The 23,854-nt window shown below is 43.8% G+C and overlaps 2 protein-coding genes across 2 annotated transcripts; both read right to left on the reverse strand.

Annotated features, from left to right (window-relative positions):
- Positions 1-892: 892 nt before the first annotated feature.
- Positions 893-19,992, reverse strand: LOC115406123 (cadherin-7-like). The gene is made up of 14 exons (XM_030116030.1): positions 19,916-19,992; positions 19,046-19,381; positions 15,696-15,805; positions 9,243-9,487; positions 6,434-6,728; positions 6,131-6,250; positions 5,172-5,339; positions 4,567-4,754; positions 3,814-4,067; positions 3,595-3,731; positions 3,402-3,523; positions 2,469-2,586; positions 2,122-2,373; positions 893-1,425 (listed from the first exon to the last, which is right to left on the reverse strand). The coding sequence occupies exons 1-14, from the start codon at positions 19,990-19,992 to the stop codon at positions 893-895; spliced, it is 2,955 nt and encodes a 984-aa protein (XP_029971890.1).
- A 2,087-nt stretch (positions 19,993-22,079) lies between these two features.
- mplkip (M-phase specific PLK1 interacting protein) lies at positions 22,080-23,211 on the reverse strand. The gene is made up of 2 exons (XM_030115282.1): positions 22,663-23,211; positions 22,080-22,496 (listed from the first exon to the last, which is right to left on the reverse strand). Exons 1-2 carry the CDS (start codon positions 23,134-23,136, stop codon positions 22,380-22,382), a joined length of 591 nt encoding a protein of 196 aa, XP_029971142.1. The 5' UTR covers positions 23,137-23,211; the 3' UTR covers positions 22,080-22,379.
- Between the last annotated feature and the right edge of the window lie 643 nt (positions 23,212-23,854).

Below are 23,854 nucleotides of genomic sequence, written 5' to 3' on the forward strand. Positions count from 1 at the left end.
GTTTGCATATTTTTTCATGGGTTTTTCCCCAGGTACTGTGATTTCATTCTACAGTCCAAAAACATGCATATTAAGTTAATTATTGACTAACTGGTAGATTAAGTGACATACAAAGGATGGATGGACAAAAAAGTCAAACAAATACTGAATTGGATTTCTAATAGCATTCAAAATGATCAAAAATGAAACACAGTGAAGCTTAAAATGGACAGGAAAAGAGAGATTTTAAAAACTTTTATTTCACAGATGTAACTCGGAAATAGAGCGTCCATTCTGTTGTAAGGACATGAACCGACTGCACTTAGGATTCCTGATTACATATCCTCCTGGTGGCACTCAGATGAAAGTTTACTGATGAAGGGTAACTGATGAGCAAGAGACTCTCTGGGAAGATTCTACCTTCAAGTTTAACTGGGAAGAGATTAGGATCTTTTGGTTTGAGATAAAAGAAGTGACAAGCAAAGAGGAGTTGTATGTTTTTTCTTGACTCTCATATAGATACTTTAACTCCTTGTTGGACTAGGTGTGTAAAAAGTTTGTCAGCCATTCATGTTGGTCCAAATATGCATCTCTTTAGTTCTGCAGTCACAGCTGACTTTGCTTTCACGTTGATCCACAGTTTCTTGTCTTGGGATCCTCCAAAACCACAGACTAGCTGTAATATGATGCCTTATGATTGGCCAGCAGCTGGTTTTCCTTATTCTGTTTTCAGAGTCAGTGAATAACACAGGGAGCATCTTCATTTCTGGTCATCAGAGCATACTGAGTATCTGAAACGTTCCTCACATCATGATGTGGTCTTATCTCATTCAGATAGATTACTTCCACATCCTACGTCGACAGTCCCGGCCATGTCCACAAACTCACATCAGTGCCCCCAGCTAGCTCGAGACTAGGAGACAACCCCCCCTCCTTCTTGGTGCTCGTAGAGGTCTGCCAGCTTTCTGAACCTTGGCCCCCATTCTCTCAGGAAGTCATAGTTCTGTTCAGATTCTAATGAGTTTAATGAGTCTAATGAGCTGAGCGACTGAGCAGCCGACCCATTGCCCTCAAAGGCGTAAGTCTGCAGTGAGTCATAGGGGGGTGCCGTTAAGTCCACATCTGCCTCCTGGAGTCTGTCCCTGATGAACTCCTGGAACAGCTTGTTCTTGTCTGCCCTGGACGCTGGTGTTTCGGAAAGGAATGGAGGCGGAAGCGACAGCGGCAGCGGCATCGGTATGGGTGGCAGCTCAGCTGACGTGTCTCTGCTCACGAGTTGGGTTTGATGCGGGTGTCTCAGGGCAAACATGTCAAAGGCTTCCGTGTCCTCCTCTCCTCCCCCCTCATCATCATAACGGACAATGTTTTCACGAATGTCTCGTTCATCATCCATCAGCAGAGGCTCCGGTCTCCTATGTTTGATCGCAAATATCACCATGGCAACACCTAAAGAGATAGGAGACGGGATGCTAGGTCATGACAAGTTTCCACCTTCAATTAAGTATAAAAATATTAAAGTGCGTCCATCCATCCATCCATCCATCCATCCATCCATCCATCCATGTCAACAGGAACTATATCGCCATTCTATAGGTTTAGGATGGAGAGCCAAATGATCCACATGTGTTTGCAAGTAAACATGGCACGCTTATGAACACAGCTGGCTACGGACATGAAAACATGTAAATACCGTATAATTTAAGGCAAACACAGCTGTGTATTAACTCAGTTACATTTATATCCAGCTGCATTTAGACTCAATTTTATGTAAACATGTCAGGTTCCATCCATTTCCATTGAATTCCTTGTCTCCTCATTTCCACATGTCAAAGTGTTCTTTAACAAGGCATTGAGTCCCGAATTGCTTCCAATGGATGGATTGAGCGTCTCACATGGTAGCCATCACCACTGATGACTAAATGAGTGTATGTGAATGGGTGAACATGATTAACAGTGTAAAGTGCTTTCGGGACTCCAGTGTGATGGAGGTGAAAGCTATTTTACCATTTTTGAGCTATCCATCCATTCATCCAGGTAATTAAAACCAAAAACAAGTTTTGCTCCCAGACTCCTTTTAGAACCACTTTGAAGAGTCAATTCGATTCAACCTGAATAAGCAGAGCTTTAAATCAGATAACATACCCAGCAGTGTAAGCACACTGGTCAGGAGGATGGCCACAGTGGTACTGAAGCCATCTGGAAGCAGTAGCAATGCCCCCTGGCTGCACTGGCGCTGGCCTCCATGTAGGTCGCAGGTGCAGACGGAGATGGTCAGTGTGTTGGTGCTGCTGAGAGGCGGACTGCCGCTGTCTGAAATCACCACTGGCAGGAAATGAAGTGACTGTTCCCTCTGCAGGAAGCCTCCTCGTCTCGTCAGGACAGATGCCGTGTTGTCTGCAGACAGAAGGACGGGTGATACGGAGAAACACAGTTACGGCAGCAGACGATGTTTGTAGGTGAGCATTGAGTAAGTGTTGAGATGGACAGACCGTTGTTGTCTCTCAAGAAGAAGCTTTGGTTCCTAATGCCCTCTGTGGTCAACGAGAAGAGGAAGCGATGTCCCTTCTCTGGCTCATCCAGGTCCACTGCACTCAAAGTCTCAATGATCTGGAGTCAAACATGGACAGCTGACAAAAAAACTCCCCAAAAAGTTCAGCTATAACACATCCAGTCTGTTGATCCTGATGACGACTGTGATCCAGGTCACAACAGATTAATGTGCCTCATGGGAGGTTTGGATGAAGATCAGAAACAGATTGAATCAGATTTTAGAGCTAATGTGACGTGTTCAGTGTAAATAACACCGACGATTTATGTCAGCTCAGCATTTGGAGCACCAAGGTTTACTATGCACATGTTTTTTGTGTGTTTACAGACGTTAATCCATCTATACAGAGGTTTATATGTCAAATATGCAGATGTTCATATGTTCATCCACACGTTGACCTGCTCAGTACAGATGTTTACATATCAGAGCAGATGCTGACCTCCCTCTGCAGACTTGTACGCGTTCATTACACATGTTCACCTGTTCATTACAGATGTTTGTTTAGACATCTTTCTCCATTGGTGGTCAGGAAAAAGTTCACCTGACTTTACAGATGCTTAGCGATCTATATAGGGAAGTTCTCATGCTGTACGCATTTGTGTTGGTCTGTGCAGATCTTCATCTGCTTGTACAGATGTTACCCTCTTCAGCACTGATGTTTACCCACCGGTGTTAATGCTCAACTGTCTGTACTTGTCTGTACCTGTGCAGTGCACATGTTTAGGTATACATCTATTCATACGGATGATTGTCTGCATAGCTGTTTTCCCACATGGTCAAATGTTTACTGACTTGTATTGATGCACACCTGCCAGTGCAGATCTACTCAGTGTCCTGGTCATTCAACCTGACTTTACAAACAGTAAACATCTACCTGTCCAGGCTGAACTTCCTCACAGACGAACGGCTGGTACTCAATGGCGAACTTCGGAGCGTTGTCATTGATGTCCGTCACAGAGACCACAACCACGGCTTTCCCCACCTGAGATGGATCCACTGACACACAGAGATGGACAGTTGATACCAGCAGTAAACAGGTTGACTGATTTGGATGAAGTGGGACTCACAGCTCTCCGTGGCAACAATGGTGATGTTGTGTGAAGCCCTGATCTCTCTGTCCAGATGCTTGTTTGTCCTGATCACGCCTGAACTGCTGTCAATGTCAAAGTAGCGCTCTATGTCTGTCTGCCTGTCTATGGAGTACCTGAGAAGTGACAGATGGACCATTTGTCATGATTGATGCTTTTGATCTGTTTTCGTTTGCAGCTCCGGGATGGTCGCCTCACCTGATAGGACTTTTGGTGGCATCGGGGTCGTGAGCTGAAACTGAACCCACATCAGTTCCCACCTTAACCGCCTCAGAAACCACCATTTTACTGACAGAGGTGGAGAAAACTGGAGGCTCGTTCACATTCTCCACGAGCAGCCGAACTGTGGTCACGTCGCTGAATGGACCCGAAGACAGAAAACGAGTGTCCACATACCGATTGGACGCCTCAATACGTAAAGTATAGCTGGACTTGATTTCATAATCCAGCATCTGTAAAGAAGAAAGAACAAATATCAGTGAAAGCATCTTTCAAGTGACAAAAACAGCTCAGTGTCTGTTTTTAAATGTCACTGTCTTCTCATCATCTGGTCACAAAGAGATCAAACGCAGTTAGCTTTAGATCCATGATGCAACAAGACAGACATGACAAATCTCTGAAAGTGTTTCATGATATGAAGTGATGAAATCAGACACACGGGATTCACCCTGGGAAACAGTCATGGCTTCTTTTCACTTTACACGCATCAGTGACATGAACCTAAATTTGAAGTGCTGTCAGCAGCTGCTGGGCAGCAGAGCCTCTCCTCTGGGACGCCACAGAAACGCGGACATGAGGCAGTGCTCTGCAGACTAATGCAATGATCACACAGCAGAGAATTCAAAGCACCACATGGCCCAAGAGGTGGGATCAAGGGGGCACAAAATCAATCCATCCATCCATCCATCCATCCCCAGTTTCTCCCAATTAGAGCTGCAGACATACCCATACCTTGTACAGTGTGACCAGCCCTTCCTGTGTATCTGGATTTGTGAGGATTCTGAAGGTTCCCAGTCCGTCTCCGTCCAGGATTCTGTAGTCCATCTCAGCATTTTGACCAATATCCAAGTCCACAGCTCTGATCTTAGCAACAACGGCAGAAGGCAGGACAGATTCTGGAACGCTGAACTGGTAGCTCTCTGGAGGTTTCAGAGGTAAACACATGAAAACATGAACAGGTGTGCATGCCCAGTTAAACATGGGCAGTGTTGGAGTTGAACATAAGGAGGTATAAATTCATAGTCAGTGAACAGACATGTACATGGGCATGGAGAGATTCATACAGGTAAACCATGTGGATAGTAATGAGTCTCTGATGCCATGACTTCCATTCTGTCATTATAGCAAACTCCTAAGACCAGGTTCTGTCATCTTGATTGTCATGATGACGTTTATTCAAGTAAGTAAAAAAATCAAGTGACATACTACACTGAACATAAGTAGATGTGGGATCAAGCCCCCTGTGGAAAATGAAAAACTAAAATCTCAGTGCTTTTGATGTTGTCTTCCATTCTGAGTGTCTGATGTCAAAACTAGAGGTCAGAGGTCAGACTTACTGCGAGGAAAGCGAGGTGGGTTGTCATTGACATCAGTCAGCGTCACGGTGACAGTTGTGGTTCCTGACAAACCCCCCATCTGACCAATCATATCTTTGGCCTGAATGACCAGCAAGTAACGGTCACGGACCTCCCGGTCCATGTCCGGCAGGGCTGTCCGCACCACACCTGCAGCACAGGTGAGACAAGGTCAGGTAGGCAAGAACTGGATGTGCTGCTGAATCAGATATATAAAGCTGAGCAAAGGAAACAACTTGTTAGTGTGATTTAATGAAGGCTAGTTAATAGAAAGCTCATGATTATGCCAGGGATAGCGCAGAATTATTACAAGTTAGTTCAAGAAGAGATTACTTTTAGTTAAAATATTTTCCTTGTTGAGTTAGTAGATATGAGGTGGGACAAAGTTTCCAAAATTAAACATCCATAAAAGGAGAATTAAAACTGATAGTCTAACTCATGCACTCATTTATAAACACTATAAAACCCCATAAAGCTGAAGTGAGAGGATAAAGTCATGTGACATCCGTTTTCACAGAGATGGACTAAAGCAAGTACAGAGAGGGTTTTAATCAGCTTTCGTCTGATCCGAGGGAGAGGGGATGAAGTTGACTCACCTACTTTCTGTCAACACGAAAATGTTTCAGAACTGATCACAGTCTGATATTTACAAATACTTACAGCGTGAAGGTGTGATGTGCTGTGATTATTCCGCTGTTTTAAGGTGATTTCAGTTGTTCAAGTACATTTAGGTGTTCATGTGTTTCTGAACATATTCAAGTGCATTTATACGAACTGACATGATTTCAGGTGCATTTGTTGGTGTGTCATTTTAGCTCCTAGTTTTAGTTCCTAACCAGTTCCTGGTTCCCTGCTTGTGTTCATGGTTGCTCACGTGGAGTTGTTGGGGTTTTCTCTGTCAAAGGACCTTGAGATAACTTGTTGTGTGATTGTGTTATTACCTGTTTTTGGTTCCACAGAGAAGTATGGCTGACCCTGCAGGATGCTGTAAACCACTCTGGCTGAGTGTCCATAGGTTGGATCATCAGCGTCTGTTGCCACCACTGTTACCACAGATGTGCCTGCACAGAAACTTCCGTTCATAAATGGCCAACTTCAGGAATATAAGAGATTTAAAGTAGTCCTTATCAAGGTGCGCAAAGTAAGTAGAACCATTTACATCTCATGGTATTGAACAATAAAGTCAGCTCAGGATACTTTCACAGATTTTTGAAGTTCGGTCACTCAGTCAGCTTCTTGCTCACCTACGGGAGACCTCTCAGCCACCCGGGCAGTGTACGGCCCATCCAGGAATTTGGGCTCATTATCGTTGATGTCCTGGACTTTGATGATGAACTGGGACTCGGGTTCCACAGGCAGGTTGGTCTTTCGGTCTCGAGCCTGAGCTCTGAGGGTGTAGTACGCCTGCTGCTCCCGGTCCAGCCTCTTCGTGGCGTGGATGTCTCCCGTGTCCTCATCGATGGAGAAGATGGACATCGCTCCATCACCGCTCAGGACGTACCTCACCTGGCCGTCGCCTTTGTCCATGTCGGAGTGGAGCTGCAGGTCAGTGAGAACCAGATGGCCGCTTTAAAGGTTTCAGATAGAGATCCAACTGATCCACATGAGTTTAAACATGGCGCGCTTATGAACACAGCTGTCTATGGACATGAAAACATGGAAAAGCTGTATAAGTGAGGGTAAACACAGCTGCATATTAGCTCAGTTACACTTATGTCCAGCTGCATTCAAACTCAACTGGCTGGTTCCATCCCTCCATCCATCCATCCTTCCATCCATCCATCCATCCATCCATGCAGCAACCTTTGTAGACCTGATTCAAGGAAAATTTTCTTAATTAAAACATTTGATGTGGATGTAAAAGCATGACTACCAATAACCAGGAAAGAATAACTGCTGGTGAACACTTTCACATGAGAATGTAATTACCGATAAATACATTTGCATGTAAACATGCCATCTGGAGTTTTATGTTGTGAATTGCTGCAAAGGCAGAGTGTAGAAAGGAAGAGAAATAAACCTTCAGTCATTTCCAGCATGGATTCATAAGAGGCTGAACATGTTAGCAGTCACCAGGTAAACATGTTGAGGCCCAAAGACAGAAATCCCACATGATCAGACCACTCAGTGATGAACAATGTGGACACACACACACACACACACACACACACACGCACGCAGAGTGGATCTGTCTGATCTGTCAGCTTCAATCTGTGCAGCCGTTGTCTCAAAGACACGCGGCATGCTTGTCATCTCCCAGAATGCCACAGGGCGCTCTGAGCTTTCATATCTACAACATCATCAACCCTCAGACGGCCGCATGGTCCGATCAGACACATGACCTGAGGTCTGAGGTCAAAAACAATGCACACGTACACGTACACGCACGCACGCGTGCATGCACACGCCATGAATCCTATTTCAATCAAACTATAATGACCCTGTTTGTGTCATTTTATAGCTCTTCACCGTTCCTTAAAACAAGAACCCTGTTAGTCAAAATCCCCTTCTGAGTGACACCTGCTACAGATCAGCACCTCAATCCTGCCTCCGGAAAATTCCCCTCATGGTTCACGACACGGATCTCATCTGTGTGAATAAGTTGATTTCTTTAGACTTTTCCACTTCCTGGTCTTCCTCTTACTCTGACGCATATTGAAGCTGCAGAAAAGCTTTGAGTAATCCCGTACATTGATAAAATGTGTGATATATGGAGTTGTCAAACCTCATTCAGTCATCATCTTCCGTCCACATGACATTAGTACCATCAGGAAGTGAATGAAGTAAACCGACACTCACGGGCTGTCATATCAGGATTTGTAGACAAAAAAGACTTGGAAGTGCTGCAATGTTCTACCTCAGGGGAATCTGTGGCTTTCATTCTGTCATATTTCTATGAGGACAAAAACTTACATACTTCTATAAAGTTTGATATTTGTGAAAGTGAATAATTTGTTTTTTAGAGTTTTACTAATCATAAAAACTGTAATGTTAGATAATGTGAGTGCATTCGGTTGTCAAGCTTATTTAATGAATTACAGTGTTTTTTGTGATAATAAACTAAACCAAGTTTCTCCAACCATTTCCTCTAAATGTGATGTGTGCTGGTGGTGTAAGGGTGGATTTTCCAAGTGGGGAAAAAAGAAAAACTGCCAGCAGAGAACAACAAACAAACAGTGTGGTAGATTGGACAAAAAACTCTTTTTCAGGCCCTCCTGAAAACATTCAGGTAGAGATATAAACACAAGATACCATCAGTCTGTGCAGCCATGCTATCTACTGTGCCCTTAAAATACTGATCCAGAGACGTTAATGTCACAATTTATGTGATGTAAATGCACAAAAAAATTCCTATAAAAACACCTCATATTGGGTACTAAAGTCAAACAAGTATTGTCTGTTTTATAACTTTAGCATCACAGTGCATCAGGTGATAATTTTGAGCTAGAAGCTCAAATAACATGTTCTCAAAGCCAAATGGCAAAACACTGTTAGCGTCTACCTAGGCTGAACCTCTCTCAGTGTCTAGAACAGCTATTTAAGCATGCATTTAATGATTATTCACTTTGTTTCATTTGCTTGAACAGAATAAGGAAGTTACCAAATAGAATCATCTTCCTAATAAAGGTTAAAACCAGGTTTTTGAGAGTCTCCCATCTAAACTGAGCTGCTTCTTCTTGAACACAGAGGATCTCCAAGACTGCCTGGACCGTCCCCTTTAATCCTGAAGGGTTTAACGGGGTCACCTCTGAGCTCAGCAGCTGCAGATGGACACACTCCGGCCTGAGAGGAGTCAACCGAGGTTAATTAAGAGGAAGCTCAATATCTCATAAGCACAGGAAGCATGTAACGGTCCCCAGCTGGAGGAGCTGGAAGAGGGTCCTCGGTGGGTTTACCCGGCCAGCTGTTCACCAACTAATTAGACACAAACACCAAATTATGGAAGCTGGACCAAGACCTGGACCTGGTTCTGGGCTATATTAGAAATTTATTCCTAACTCACTAAATATTCATCAGTGACAGAGAGAAAAAAAACAAACAAACTGCTTTTACCTTTCCAACGTAGAGCGGTTCATCTCCGGTGTATTCCTCCAAGACGAAGAACTGGTTCCACACCCAGCTCCTTCTCCTCCTCAGTGGGTAGTGGACCGCCGCCCCCCTCTTCTCTCCCCCGACTCCCGGTCCAGACGCGTGACGGAGGACGACAGAGTTCAGTGTCATCGCTCCACAGCCGGACTCCTCCCACAGGGACAAGGTCAGAACAGTGAGGGTGCTCAGTACACCGAGACAACTCATGTCTGAAGAGACAGACACCGTCCAGCCAATTAGAGACAGACACAGTCCAGCCAATTAGAGACAGACACAGTCCAGCCAATTAGAGACAGACACAGTCCAGCCAATTAGAGACAGACACAGTCCAGAGAGACTGCCAAACTGACCAGTCGAAAAAATGTGTCACAGTATAATGACACAATGTCAGACCAAAGACAAGACGTCTCACTGTCCAAGAACACAAAGTCAAACTGTCCAAAGAGAAAATGTCCCACTGCTCAATGACAAGGCTAAATTTCTTAATGAAAAGACATCAACCAGCCCAAAACGAGACTGATCAGCCGCCCAATGAAAAGTTGTCAAAACTCTGAATGTAGACAGTCAAAGGTCCAATGATAAAATAAAAAAAACTCTTGTACTATCCAGTGAAGGCAACAAACTGTCCACCAAAAATATATAAAACTGTTGAATGAAAGTTGTTTGACTGTCCAATTTAGATATGTCGAAAATATGTCAAACCGTCTTATCAAAATGTATTGAGCTGCTCAGAAACAAAGTCTGAATCGAACCAATCTTGAAATGCCAAAACCATTGAATAAAAAGATGACAAAGATCCAGTGAAAAGACGTCTGTTATTCTAAACTATACGGTCTGTCTGGTGAGGAGGAGATCAACATTTCCAGTGAGAAGGCAGGCGAGGAGTGTGATCCAGTGTGATCCTTTAAGACAAAAAGGAAGAATTTAACATCAGCTTTATGTCCACAGTTCAGTCTGACAGACTGAGCCCAGAGAATCACCAAACATGTCTGCAGCTCTGTATAAATACCAACAGCACCGGTAAAGCAAAACAGAAATATTAAAAGCCTGTGTACTGTTAGAACCCTCAGCTGCTGGAAACTGGAAATTAATGCAGAGAATTGTTTTTATTACAAACAAAAAAGTCTGGAAGTCGCTTGAAGTCTGTGCAACCAATGAGTTTACCCTGGTCTCATCTGCAGGGTGTAGAGCAGATCCAGGCGTTAGACGCCCAGCAACACAACTCCTCTGATAAATGCTTTTACTTGACCTCATATGTTATGTCAATGTGTTTTTTAGTCAACATTTAAAGGATTTTTCTTTTGCGTTCATGTTAATCAGATTATGAAGCTGCAGTTTATCCTGTTAAATCTGCCCCAGTAAACTGCTGAAACGTGAATCACAGAGAGGGAAGTGGAGGCTTGATGCGCCCACAAAAAAACACTGAGCTGTTTGTGTAAACTCTGCACTCCGGTTCGACTCCGCACGGCTCCAGTCGGAACATTTTCTTCGTGGACTTTGGCAGAAGACAGAAAGTGACAGTCCTACCGTCAAGCGGAGCCTTCCATTGATGAGCGAGCCCTTCGGTGATCTGCGGGTTTCCTGTTGGCTCCTCAGTGAGAAGACAGATCAGTGATGATTGATGAAAGCATGAACTCAACAGCTGCAGCCCAGAATGAACAACCTCAGCTCTGACTCCGGCTTCCTCTCTCAGCATCCTGCTGCCACTGAAACCCCTTTCAGTGCAGGGCGAGGAGGGGGCAGACCAGCTCCTCCCCTCACAGAAAACAAGGAGGAGGGAGGTTTTTTTTACAGCTACTCCCCATTTTGCTTAGGTGAGGATGGGGTCAAATTAGACATTATCAAAAGAGACCATCCTCTCTATGATTTCTGATTCATCGCTGTCACTCTGGTTTTCCCTCACTATCCATCCAAGGAGGTGTTGCATTGACAGAGAGTAGTGATCGGTTCAACACGAGCCAGTGGAGCACAGACTATGGATAACAGCTTGTCAGTCCACTGGAATGAAGAAGCATAACCCAAACACTGTAATCCGAGACCCCCAATTTAATATTAACATTAACAATTACCCTCATCAGCTTGCACTGATCCATTTACAGCCTCCGCCATACTTTTTGGAAGAATCCCTCCAGTCTTTCTGATCCTTTTCTCTCTTTCTATCACTGAACGCCAACCAGAACAGCAGAAAGTCTTCATTTGAGAGTGACTCTGTAGGATTCTTCCTGCTAGAACTGACTTTTTCCTTTGCACTCCCTCTTATACTCGCTTATGTGGGATTGTTGTTTTTTCCTTGTAGAGGTGGTTTTCATTATCGTGTGAAATCAGTTGTTAAAGCCTCATGTCGTGTGATAATCCTGCTGTTCAGTGATCAAGTGACCAGAGGTCTGGTGCATTGACTGAGTGCACACATCACTGACCTTTAGCAGGTGCTGGTGTCATGCACTTGCTTCCCTGCAGGAGTTCCCGTCTCCTCCTGCTTTTAATCTAAGAGACGAAAACTCTGCGGCCCCCCCTGCTTTCCTGACAGGCTGTTGAATTCCCTTCCAGATTTAAGTCCACAAAAGGACGTGCTCAGACGCACTCGAACTCTAAAAATAACCGTAAGAACTCCAATGTGATGAAAGTGAAGGTAAAACTCGGAGGTCAGATGTGTGAAGGATAAAAAGCATCACTGCTCAGTGATCGACATCAAAACTGAGCTCGGATTTCACAGCCTGCAGGTCGCTGCTTTCTCTCCGCACTCACTGTAGATCAGAAATCTTTACAGAGTAATTTAAGAACTGTGCAGCATCAGGAGGCATTATCGATCACACATCGGTACTTCATTAATCAGAGTGTGGTGAATATCAAAGGAACGAGGCCGTGTGACTCGAAAGAAAGCCATGTCTGAACATGTTATCCCTTCATTGCTCTTCACCCTGTCGCTCATCAATGCAGCTAATCAAGAAGAAACTCATCAAAAGTGTTTCACGGGGAGGATATAAAGACAAACTGACAAAGAGTGACAGCGGAGGAAACAACACGCTCAGATCAGGACAGCCACGGTCTGATGCGTCTGCGTCGAACGACCTCTCAGCCTGTAATGCCGCTTTTTCAGACGTGCATTCAGTGTATTTACAACACACCTTTCACAATCGCATCTGAAGACTTGCAGATGGAAACTCGTGATCTGAGGTAGGCAAACTTAAAGCACCGCCTTTAAATCTGCATGGAGAGAACTGCATGATCAAACCTTCATCCTACAGGAGCCAGAGCCTGCCTGGGTCTGGCATCTCTGCAGGATCCAAATCGCCTGCAGGTCTCAAGTGTCCAGTCTCAAACCTGCAGTGTTTCGCTTAAAAACACCTTTTCATGCATGGCCACAAGACGGTGCACAGAGCGACACTATATATGTAAAAAGTACACAGACATAGACAGACGACCGAGTTGGATCGTAGTGATGCCGACTCTCAACTCCAAAACTATCAAATCCAGGAGAATCTGGACTGGCAGAAATGACACTCTGGAGGAAAACATTGCTCATGTTGCTCTTCTACTCATGCATGTTACTATTTTCCATGGTCAGGGCCCCGAGCATTTTCACATAGTATTGTTTTCTCGCATTTCCATGGCAACGGAGCGATTTCCAAAAGTTCCATCTTGGGAGCTGTTTTCAGAGTACTGTTGTCAGAGAGGCAGACACCCAAAACGCTACACAGGTTTTGCATTTTCCCTCGGACTCGTTGCTGTGTGTTCGGGCCTTCCAGCCTATAAGCTCACACCTTTCAGACTGCGGCCCGTCGCCTCAGACCTGCTGCTGCCTCAGATCTTTAGTAATGGAAGAGTGAAGGGCTCCTGAAGAGCTCCATGTGAAGCAGATTCTTGACCTTTACATCAGACAGCAGGAAAGATGAACAAATACCAAATGAGCTCCGGGAGGGAAACCTCCACACTTTACTTTCATCCCCAGTCCCGTGTGTGTGTCCTCTCAGAATACATGCACTGTTTGAAAAATGGCCATCTTGTCTTCTCCATCATCATCATCATGAACCTCTGTTATTTGTGTTGCTGTCAGAAGAAAAAGGATGGGTTGGTGTGTGTTTTTTCCAACACAACACAAAGAAACAGGTAGAAAGGTTAAACCAGGACTCTGATTGGCTGCAGTGGCTGGCGCAGATATAATCTAATGATATAAATGTAATGATAGTTGCTGCGCCAGCAAATTCATTCATAAACTGTTTTAGACATTCTGCGCTTTCAACATTTCCAGAACACGCAAAGAAAATGGAGACGTGGGAAAAGTTGAGAATGAGAAGAAACGAGGAGTGTAGAGTGGAACTGATCAAACGAGACATCGTATGATTGGCTTTGACATGATGAGTGTTTATGTGCTTTTGGTCTCTGATGTGGGAATATGAACTGTAGAAAGTCTTTAAACTTTCTGGGCTTCAGGTGAGCCAGCGGAGTTTCAACGATCCTGGCTTTAATCAGGTTTGCATTGATCAGCCCGCCTCAGAGACAACACTTCATTTCATGCTGTTTGTTCGACACACGAGCCGATCAAAGAGGCTTCAGGCGCAAAAACTTCTTTTTCTTCCATGATTTAATGAACTCCTCCCGAAGAGCCGGCTGATTGATTATTGAAGGCAAACTGCAGACGCAAAAGTGTTTATTCTTCCACAGATAAACCGAAGAGATGAAGGAGCGTTTAGAGAGACGGCAGATAATTCAGGGAATAAAAACGCACAATTCAGAATGACGTTGGACAATTTAGAGAGAGAAAATAGATTAATCTGCAAAGATACTGAAAATAGAATCGAACAACACACAGTTTTAAGGAATATAACACACACAGCCAGGGCGATGATGGAAGTGATGAAAGACGACATCAGAAAATCTAGAGTCAACAATCTGGGGAGAAAACATTTATCTACAGACATGAATTAATGAAGTAAAGACACACAGCCTGGACAGACCGCACAGATGGATATATGTAGAAATACAGAGATGATATATGATCCAGAAAGACAACATATCAGAGCGGAAAAACAAAACAATACAAAGAAACAGGCAGACAAAAGACTATATAAACAGTATTAAAGCAATTTTAAGAAATGATCTGGAGAGTCAACAGTGGCTTAACAAATCAATCCAACAATGTCTGCGTGTGTGTGTGTGTGTGTGTGTGTGTGTGTGTGTGTGTGTGTGTGTGTGTGTGTGTGTGAGAGAGAGAGAGAGAGAGAGAGAGAGAGAGAGAGAGAGAGAGAGAGAAAGAGAGAGAGAGAGAGAGAGAGAGAGATCAGTGGAATGTTCATTTATTTGATGCCACTGGGCCACAGTCTCTCCTCAGAGGGCCTGCAGGTGTCGGAGGGGGCGGAGCTTCAGACTGAAGGTCTCAGGTGTTCTCATCTGTGACCGCCTGCAGCTCCTCTGAGCTCAGGTGTGCAGAGGAAGGGAATCAAGTCCTGCTGCAGGGGCACACAGTCACACACACACACACACACACACACACACACACACACACACACACACACACACACACACACACACACACACACGCTCAGTCTTGTATTTCTATCCTTGTGGGGACCGTCCATTGACTCCCATTCATGTCTAGCCCCTAACCCTGACCCTTACCCTAACCCTAACCCACACCACAACAAAGCCTAACCCTAAAGAAATGTTTTTGCACTTTTACTTTTTTCAGTAACAACAACATGGTCAAGAAAACACTGTTTCTCCTACTTAGGACCGGAAAAAGGTCCCCACAAGGCACGTCGTTCCACGTTTTGCTATCCTTGTGGGGACATTTGGCCCCGACAAGGATAGAAATACAAGAACACACACACACACACACACACACACACACACACACACACACACACACACACACACACACACACACAAGCATCACTACTTTTATGTATAGAAGTGTAGGATCAAATGTAGGACTGGACGATATTAATGTTGTTGCTATTTTCCATTCTTAATATTCATTTTTCATCCTCTTGTTTTTTGCTACTCTTCTATTCACTGTTCACTTGCTGCTGTAATCATTCAAGTTTTCTCTCTTTTGGAGAAATAAAGGAATGTGTCGCCTTATCTTATCTTATTTTATCTTATGAAAGTTTGGTTCTACATAAATCAAACACAACATAGAAAAACACAGGAAAAGAAAATCAAGGTTGCTTATAAAGTGTTGCTTCAGCATGCCTGTGTGTGTGTGTGTGTGTGTGTGTGTGTGTGTGTGTGTGTGTGTGTGTGTGTGTGTGTGTGTGTGTGTGTGTGTGTGTGTGTAGTGGAGCAGACAACAGGCTGATTGTTTCTCCGCCGACCCAAAAAAAGCCCCAGCAGAGATGGATGAAGATGCTCACACCGGAGTCCTGCAGTGAAACTGAGAAAATAGAGTCGGACCTGTGAGACCGCCGCTTCTCTGACCTGCAGCTGCTTCAGCATGTGGACGCTTGAGAGCTGAACCAGCAGGCTTCAGGGACCAGTGAAGCAGACAGAGCATCACTCTCAGCAGCAGCAGCAGCACAAAACAAACCCTGACAATTTGGAGACACAAAAATGCAAGAAAATTAGCCAGTTTGTAAGAATTTCTGCTTGTGATCATAATAAATTTTTTACTTTGCGCTGTCACAGGAGTGCTGTGAAAATGTAGCACAAACCCAATACAGAGCTCACCTGGACTTTGCATGTTGAACGTCTCTCCCTTGAGAGTTACGGTACATGTCTTCTTCTTCCTGTCCGTTAAACATGAATCATTTTTGGCAGGCAGCTTGTTTGCAAACCCGACGATTCACCAAAGGATATACCGAATGCCTGTGAATGGTTCTAGATATTTTGTAAGCTGGAGAGAGGGGAGAACATGGAAACTCCACACAGAAAGGCCCCAGGCCCTGGCCAGTGTTTGAACCCGGGACCTTCTTGCTGTGAGGCAACAGCGTCGTTTCCACCTCAGTTAAAACTATAAAGCAGTAGTGAAAAAGTGTGAAGACGACTCCTCAGGCAACATAAACACAGATGTGACTGTGTGTCCGAAATCACTGCATGGACGGGAGGCCACTGTCTTGGAACACATTTTCTCACCGTATAAAGAGGAAAACAGGTAGAATGAAGGTAGAGAACTGCTGCTGTCTGATCCTCTATCAAAGTATAAAATTGGTCTGTTGAAGCTAAATGTGAAAATCTTTAATAGAATCATGAATTCTTAAAGCAAGATTAGAGGAACTGTCCATCATATTGTCAATTCACTGAATAATAATCAGTGTCACATGTTATATAGTTCTATGAATTTGTTTTGTATCTTTTAGTATTTTTCTTCATCATTATAACATTTTCTCTGCTTTTCTCCAGTCCTCCACAGGATCCTCTCACACTCTGGACCTTTTCTAATGCTCTCATGTTTCAGGATTTTAAGATTAAAAATTGCTCTACAGCTTTTTACTTTTTGGCAACATTGTGCATGCTATCAGTCAACCATGGATGTTTTTCTGTGGTGCTTTTTGTCTACTGTCCCAGATGGATTAATGCAAGTCAAACAACTAAAACCGTGTGACTTATAGCAATGAAACATGGTAACTGTGACTACAGTCTCAGACTTTATATAAAGGCTTGCCTCATAATTCGAATTGAATTAATTTGACAAGCATTTTAAGTGTTAGGCTACATATTCCCGACAGATCTGAACAAGCGTTCATTCTCTGAAATGTGTCTGACTCATGAGGGACGGGTGGCTCAAAGTGGACCGAGCTCGACCGTCGACACTGACGACAGCGGCTTCACACCAAGATCTGAGCAGCAAAGACCCTTCTGAGAGAGGAGAGGTCAACATCTTTTTGGATAAAACAACAAGACAACACCACAACACCGACGTGTATGACACACACACACATGCGCACACACACACACACACACTGACTACTGCACTCTGTCTAATGTAAGGTGACAGCTTTAGAGGTTTGGCATTTTAAAGTCTCCTGGTTCAGCCTGAAGCTGGGAGGGGGTGGAGGGGTCTCTCTCTCTCTCTCTCTCTCTCTCTCTCTCTCTCTCTCACACACACACACACACACACACACACACACACACACATCACCGTGCCACCCGCTGACAGGGGGTGACGGGGTGAAGATGAAGCATTAATCTCCTTTCATGACTCACTCCACGTTTGGGTTCAGTCAGATTCTTCAGACAGGTTGCGGTGTTGCGCTCTGATGCAGCCAATAAGTACATATTGATCAGTGTGTGTGTGTGTGTGTGTGTGTGTGTGTGTGTGTGTGTGTGTGTGTGTGTGTGTGTGTGTGTGTGTGTGTGTGTGTGTGTCTCCTGACAGGGATCAGTTCAATGTGTGCACCTTTTATCTCAGGTCAGGTGTGAAACCTCTTTACTTACACACATGTGTGTTATCTGCTCTGCAGCATGTCATTCTGCTTCTTCAGGAACACACTCAGGTGCTTTCCCCCGAGACACACACACACGCACAAGCTCTCACACACTAACACACACTGCTGCAGGCAGACATAAACACAGATGTGCTGTCAGGAGTTAAAATATGTTTTCAGGGTTAATTGGACTTTATTTCTATTTATGTGGAAATGGTTCACTCCTATGTTTGGGTTACTGTGTGTGTGTGTGTGTGTGTGTGTGTGTGTGTGTGTGTGTGTGTGTGTGTGTGTGCGCACACGTGTGTGAGCCAGTTGTTTCTGCTCTATTTCACAGCTGCAGACTGAAGTGAATCATCTGATGTTTTCCTCTCATCAACTTTTTGAACAACAAAACATCAGATGTGTATTAATGAACGGTGGAGGCCAGACTCGTCAAATATGTGGCACGTGGGCCGAAACTGGCCGGCGAGAGGACTCAACGTGGTCCTAATGAAGTTGTGAGGTGTGGAAATTCCAGTGGCATTCTTGCTCTACCCAAAAACCTGTCTGCAGCTGTAAAATATTCAACCATTAAAATGAAGAAATGGAAATTCATAACAGGGCCAGTTTTAGTTTGTTGTTTTAAATATTCTCTCCATTTTAGCTTAATTAGACACTTAAAATGCTTTAGCTGTATTTTTTTCCTGTTTTTTCTCTTTTAATAGTTTCATTCATGTAAGCGGCTATAGCTGTTTTACTCCTGTTTTTAAGCAATTCTAGATTTAAAAAAAAATATTTTTTCCTGTGTTATTTTTTTCTCCAAAACCTTTAATTGAATTATATTTTTAAACATAGACATACAATTAAAAAAAAAATCATTGTTACAATAAAAGATCACTCCCTCCCCAAACCACAGTCCACAACTGTAACATCAGTATAAACAAGACTTTTTGAAAAGAACTGCAAGAAAAAACACAAAAAAAGAAAAAAAAATATCATATTTTTCCACCTTTAGTATCACTATAAATCAGTTCAGTCAGTCTTACTTTTTTCTTGTGTTTTTGCTGTTCATTTGTTTTAGCCATTTTGGCTGTTTTTATCAAGTCTAGCTGCTTTACATTATTCAGGCAAACAGTTTGCTGTGTGATCCACACACACAAGCTGAGGCTGTATCATGCCGAGAATTGGCCGTGCACATGAGATCTTAGAGGCTGCTGATATTCCTGACAAAGTATTTTGATGACCCATCACTGAAATTTTAAGTACCTTTTTTGAATCTTTTTCTCCTCACTCCCTAGTTTTCCCCGAAGGTTAGCTCAACTGCTGTTGCCTTCTTATCTAACTGTGTTTTTGGCTCAAACTCTGGACGCCTCTGACAACTCTCTCAACTGCAGACTCTAAAGGTGTAATTATGTAACTTACTTGGACTTGTACTTGTGTTCGCGTGGCCATTCGGTGACCGTGGCGACCAGCATCCTGAAGGTGGCTCTGTCCTGGGCCTTGCGGATAAGCTCGGGCAGTGGACGGTCCTCGGAGACTTGTTTCAGCCAGGAAAGCCTCGGACGGCCGCGGGGGCGCTTCCAGTCGTTTTGCGGACGGAGGGTGGCCTCGGCGACGATTGCTTTGGCAGGAATGTCATCTCCAAGGCGAGAGACATGTCCAAAGAGTTGTAGTCTTCTTCTCTTGATGGTGGTCGACAGCGGTACGGGATCACCGGCTCTGGCGTATACAGCCTTGTTTCTGATGTGATGAGACCACCTGAGGCCGAGAATATTGCGAAGGCAGTTGCGGTGAAAAGCGTCTAGCCGTCTTGTTTGTCCATGTTTCACTCCCATAGAGGAAAACGGGGAGTACAACTGAATTTAACAGGCGTATCTTGGTAGCTAATCGGATGTTGCTATGTCGCCATACAGGGTGCAGGCGTCTGAAGGAGCTGTGGGCGAGTTGCAAGCGTCTTATGACCTCTGACTTGGAAGAACAATCGGAAGTGATTTTGGCTCCAAGATAGATAAAATCATCCACTACCTCGACTTGAGCAGCAATTCGAAGTGGTTGTAAGGGGGGTAGGAAGTCGGAGTGGGATTGTACCTTGGCTTTGGCCCAGTTTATAGTGAGTCCGAGAGGTGTCGCTTCTTCTTGAAGGATGACAAGAGCATCAGGGATGGTGTCAATAAGCTCCGCGAACATAACAACGTCGTCTGCATAACAAAGGTCAGTGATGCGGGAATGGCATTCGACTCCAGTGTCTGGGCTGCGTGCTCAGGCGTTGTTTATCCAGTAATCGACTGCTACGTTGAAGAGGTTCGGGGCAGCGACGCATCCTTGACGAACTCTAGATGATGTTGTGAAGGGATCGGGTAGCGATCCATCTGCGCGAATACGACATGTAGTATAAGTATAGAGGTCTCTTAGGATGTTAATGTAATTAACATCTTATGTAATTATGTAATATATTCTAAATTAAATGTTTAAGAGTTTTAAGATAAATTTAAAAACCTGTGAGAGTTAGGATAACCAGGTAGTCTACTATACTATTAAACTTTATAATTTAAAATGAATTTCTTCCATGATTTATTTTAAAATTTCATGAACAGTACTACTAAAGTATGTATATGCCTTTAGATGCATTGTTTTTCAATGGGCGATTAAATCTTTGTAACCTTAAAAAAAACAAAAACAAAACAACGTCTCTTAAAGGTGCATTAAGGAGTTTTTCAACTTTAAAAATACTTATTTTCCACCATAAATATGTTACAAATATTCAATAATTTGTACAATGTGCCCTGACATATTCATTGCAAGTACCGCTAACAGCATTAAATTGTCACTTGAAAGTTGCAGTGCCGGTCGGGCACCAGCATTTTTTTGCTGAGAATTTGAGAGAATGTGACGTAATGCGCGCTCCCGCTGGCCTGATATCCTTAGGTTTCGTTTTCTCCACCAGATGCTTAGCGAGCAACAACTGAGCAGTATGAGGATGGATCTTCCAGAAAATAAGAAAAGACCTGCTTCTAGCACTGCCACAGCTCCAGCACAGACCCCACGCAGGCAAAAGAATCTTACATTTTACTCGAACGCTACTGAAAGAGCGAGGAAGGAGTTCCCCTCTTCCGTGCACGTACATGGATACAAGCCACAGACACGAGCATTTCACTAAGCTGCATTACGCCCAAGGCCTGCCGGGGCCGTTGTTTCGCATAAAACGTGCAAACTCCTTAATGCACCTTTAAAAGGGGGCCCGAGGCGGTTTCACCTCTCACCCACAGACTTGACCCACAGATTTCCCTCCTTGAAAGGTTTCACAGTCATTAACATAACAGGACCAGAGAAACTTTTATCTATGCATATGATTAACACTGCTTTTACAGGGGAGAGCACTCAGCTGTGATGGTAACATACAAAATCAAGTGAATGTGTTAACTGCATAAAGAGTTTAGCACGTCAATTCAAAGGGTAAGGATCTGATCTCACCTGTCTTTACAAATTGTACAGACTCTCTGGATTCTACTGCTGCTTTTCCACTTTATCATCAACTCTACTCACTTTCAAGTGCTGAAAAATAAACTAAAACTCTTTAAGTTAACATGCTGCTTGTGTATGCTGGTAATTTTACAAGTTTTCCCTTGAGGTGCTAACATTTTATTAATCTGTTATTAAACTGCAGCTCTGATTACAGTTTGGTTTTGATCATTACGTGTAGCTTTACTAAAGTATTTTTCACCTTAACAGTCTTATTGCTTTATCTTTAATCCGTAGCTTTATACCTGTAGTTTGATAGTGTTTCTCTGAGAACAGAAGACTGAATTCTATATAAAAACATTTCCATGGAATCACACTGACATCTAGTGGGAGCATGCTTGTTTTTAGACCCGTGGACTTCAACCTGTGGCTCTTTATTCTGTTTGCGTACTACACTGTTTGATTTTCATTTCTTTACATATTCATGCAGTGCAGATCTGCTGAGGTGATTGAATTTTATCTTTTTGTTGAGATTTTAAATCTTAATTTCCTCATGTCACTTTGCATCTTTTTATTTTGTTATTCAAATTTATCTGGTCATTTTTTTTTATTTTGTCACATTATCTGGGTTGGAGTTACCACTTTTTTTTGTCATAATGATCTTCTCTGTAATACTCATGAAGTTATTTCAACCCACTCCTTATTTCTTGAGAAATTTCAGATTAGTGCAGAATTTAAAGCCTGTTATTTACAATCAATCAGTAAAAGCAGAGTTATCTGGAGTGAAGCCACACAATCTCCCTTCACACCTCCTTCGAAAGTAAATGACGAATGTTTGTATACCAACCACCACATATGTTTTAATAACATTTCACACACGAATGAGGGTTGTATTTAAATGAAACTGCCCCCATATATAATGAAAAATAATGAAAACCCTGTTGATGATCCCTCCATTTCAAATCGAATGATTAAACAAGAAAAACTTTACAACACAAGATTTTTGCTTTTTATTTTAAAAAAAAATAAAAAACAAACTTTTTTTTAAAACAAACAATACCATAATAAAATATTCAAAGAACTTAAAACGTAATAAAACTTTGAGTTAAAAGCTTCACACGTCAGTGTAGCAGTCCGATCAGATGAATGATCCCTGAGGCCGCAGACAAACACGCTGCTGGTGACCCAGAGCCAAAGCCCGGGATGTGTTTCCTGCTTGTGTCAGAGTCCAGTCTCCAGCTGCTCCCCTTGTGCCTCTTGTCTTCTACTTGAAGGATCGGTTGTTGCTCATTTCAAGTCATTTGTTCCTCCTGGCGGCGGCCTCTGTGGCTGTGACTGGCTGGAGGTTCCTCCAGGGATCCTGCACCATGGACGGGCTGAAGTACCTCTCCACCGGCGTGTCTGCAGATCCCGCCTGGAAACACAAGAATGTCGGCTGTGATGTCCTGGTAGGGATCACAAAGCTCGAAACCACATTTACAAGGTCCTGCTCTTGATTGTAATACCAGTGATCAGCTCCCCTCATCTTATCTAGAAAATTTCAAGATTTCAGGTCACTTTCCAACTTCGTGTGAATTTACCTTGTAGTTGGGAGTTGAGGGGCTAAAAGAATGTGTCCACCGGTGTCCGTCCCCTCTACGGCGCCTCTGACCTCCGAATCCCCGCGAGCCGCTCCCGAAGCCGGTGGAAGAATCTCCGTAACCCCGGGGGCCGCCCGAGAAGCCCCCCGAGGAGTCTCCGGAGCTCCAGCGTCCGCCTCTGCCCCCGCCCGGGGAGTCTCCGAAGCTCCGGGGACTACCACGAAACCCGGTGGGCGAGTCTCTGAAGCCCCGGTACCCACCCGGAGACCCATTCCTGTATCCTCGACCGGAGCCCAGGGAGAAAGAAGGAGAGCCGGTGGAGTACGGAGAGAATCCCCGCGGGGACCGCTCGTGGTGTCCGTGGTACGGAGGGCGAGCGCCGGGGAAACTCCAACCCGCGGCCGGGGAAGGGTGCCTTCCGGCCGGCTGCATCTCCCCGGGACTCCGCTGAGGTCTCTCTGGAGCTCGGAACATGCCTGGAGAGCGGAAGGCTGAAGCCGAGTAAACAAAACTCGGAGCGACTTACCGCCGCTAGCGGACCGGAAATGGAGAGCAACATCCGGTACTGCTGGCTGACGCAGCGGGACACAGCGCCCCCAGCGGCCGCTTGGGGTATTGCTCCACCTTTCTCCAGACAGCGGTCACAGGATCACTGCGCCTCCTTCTCCAGACGCCTTCCTTCATGTTATAAACACGATTATAAATGAGGATTTACGAAAAAATAAAGCAACACTTCAGTAAGTATTTGTAATTTTGATGTCTTTGTTCATCGACATTTATAATTCTAAATGTTATCCTCATCGTTCTCTTCATGGACCGAACTGCTATCCCTCTTTTTCTTTGACTATATTTTTTAGGTTTATTTATTAATTTTTCCCCTACTCTGTACGTTTTCACCAGCGTATATATTTTTTTTATCAAATTTGACTGATTTTTATACTTTTAACTTCAAAATCATAAAAGCAATCCAATCTCAATCAGGTCTAATAAAGCTCCATTTCATTGACCAAATGTTTTGAAATGCATTGCATGAATGCACAATGCATGGGAAATTTAATGTTATTGCAGTTCTACAGGATATTATGCATTTTAATATTGATAAAATATGTAATATTGATCTAATATGCAACATATAAATTGCACCAAAAGCTCAAACTGACTTGTATTCTAAAATCTTTATTTAATTGAATTT

The sequence above is a fragment of the Salarias fasciatus genome, chromosome 18 (genome assembly GCF_902148845.1).
Source record: "Salarias fasciatus chromosome 18, fSalaFa1.1, whole genome shotgun sequence".
Taxonomy (NCBI): domain Eukaryota; kingdom Metazoa; phylum Chordata; class Actinopteri; order Blenniiformes; family Blenniidae; genus Salarias; species Salarias fasciatus.

Excerpts from the sequence above, each read along its gene's own strand:
- LOC115406123 (XM_030116030.1), bottom strand. The coding sequence starts at position 19,992 with ATGGATCGCTACCCGATCCCTTCACAACATCATCTAGAGTTCGTCAAG. Across the intron at positions 4,755-5,171 it reads CCCACCTCGCTTTCCTCGCA|AGAGCTACCAGTTCAGCGTT; the intron begins GTAAGTCTGACC and ends TGAAACCTCCAG. Across the intron at positions 3,524-3,594 it reads CATTGTTGCCACGGAGAGCT|TGGATCCATCTCAGGTGGGG; the intron begins GTGAGTCCCACT and ends TCTGTGTGTCAG.
- mplkip (XM_030115282.1), bottom strand. The coding sequence starts at position 23,136 with ATGTTCCGAGCTCCAGAGAGACCTCAGCGGAGTCCCGGGGAGATGCAG. Across the intron at positions 22,497-22,662 it reads CCTCAACTCCCAACTACAAG|GCGGGATCTGCAGACACGCC; the intron begins GTAAATTCACAC and ends TTGTGTTTCCAG.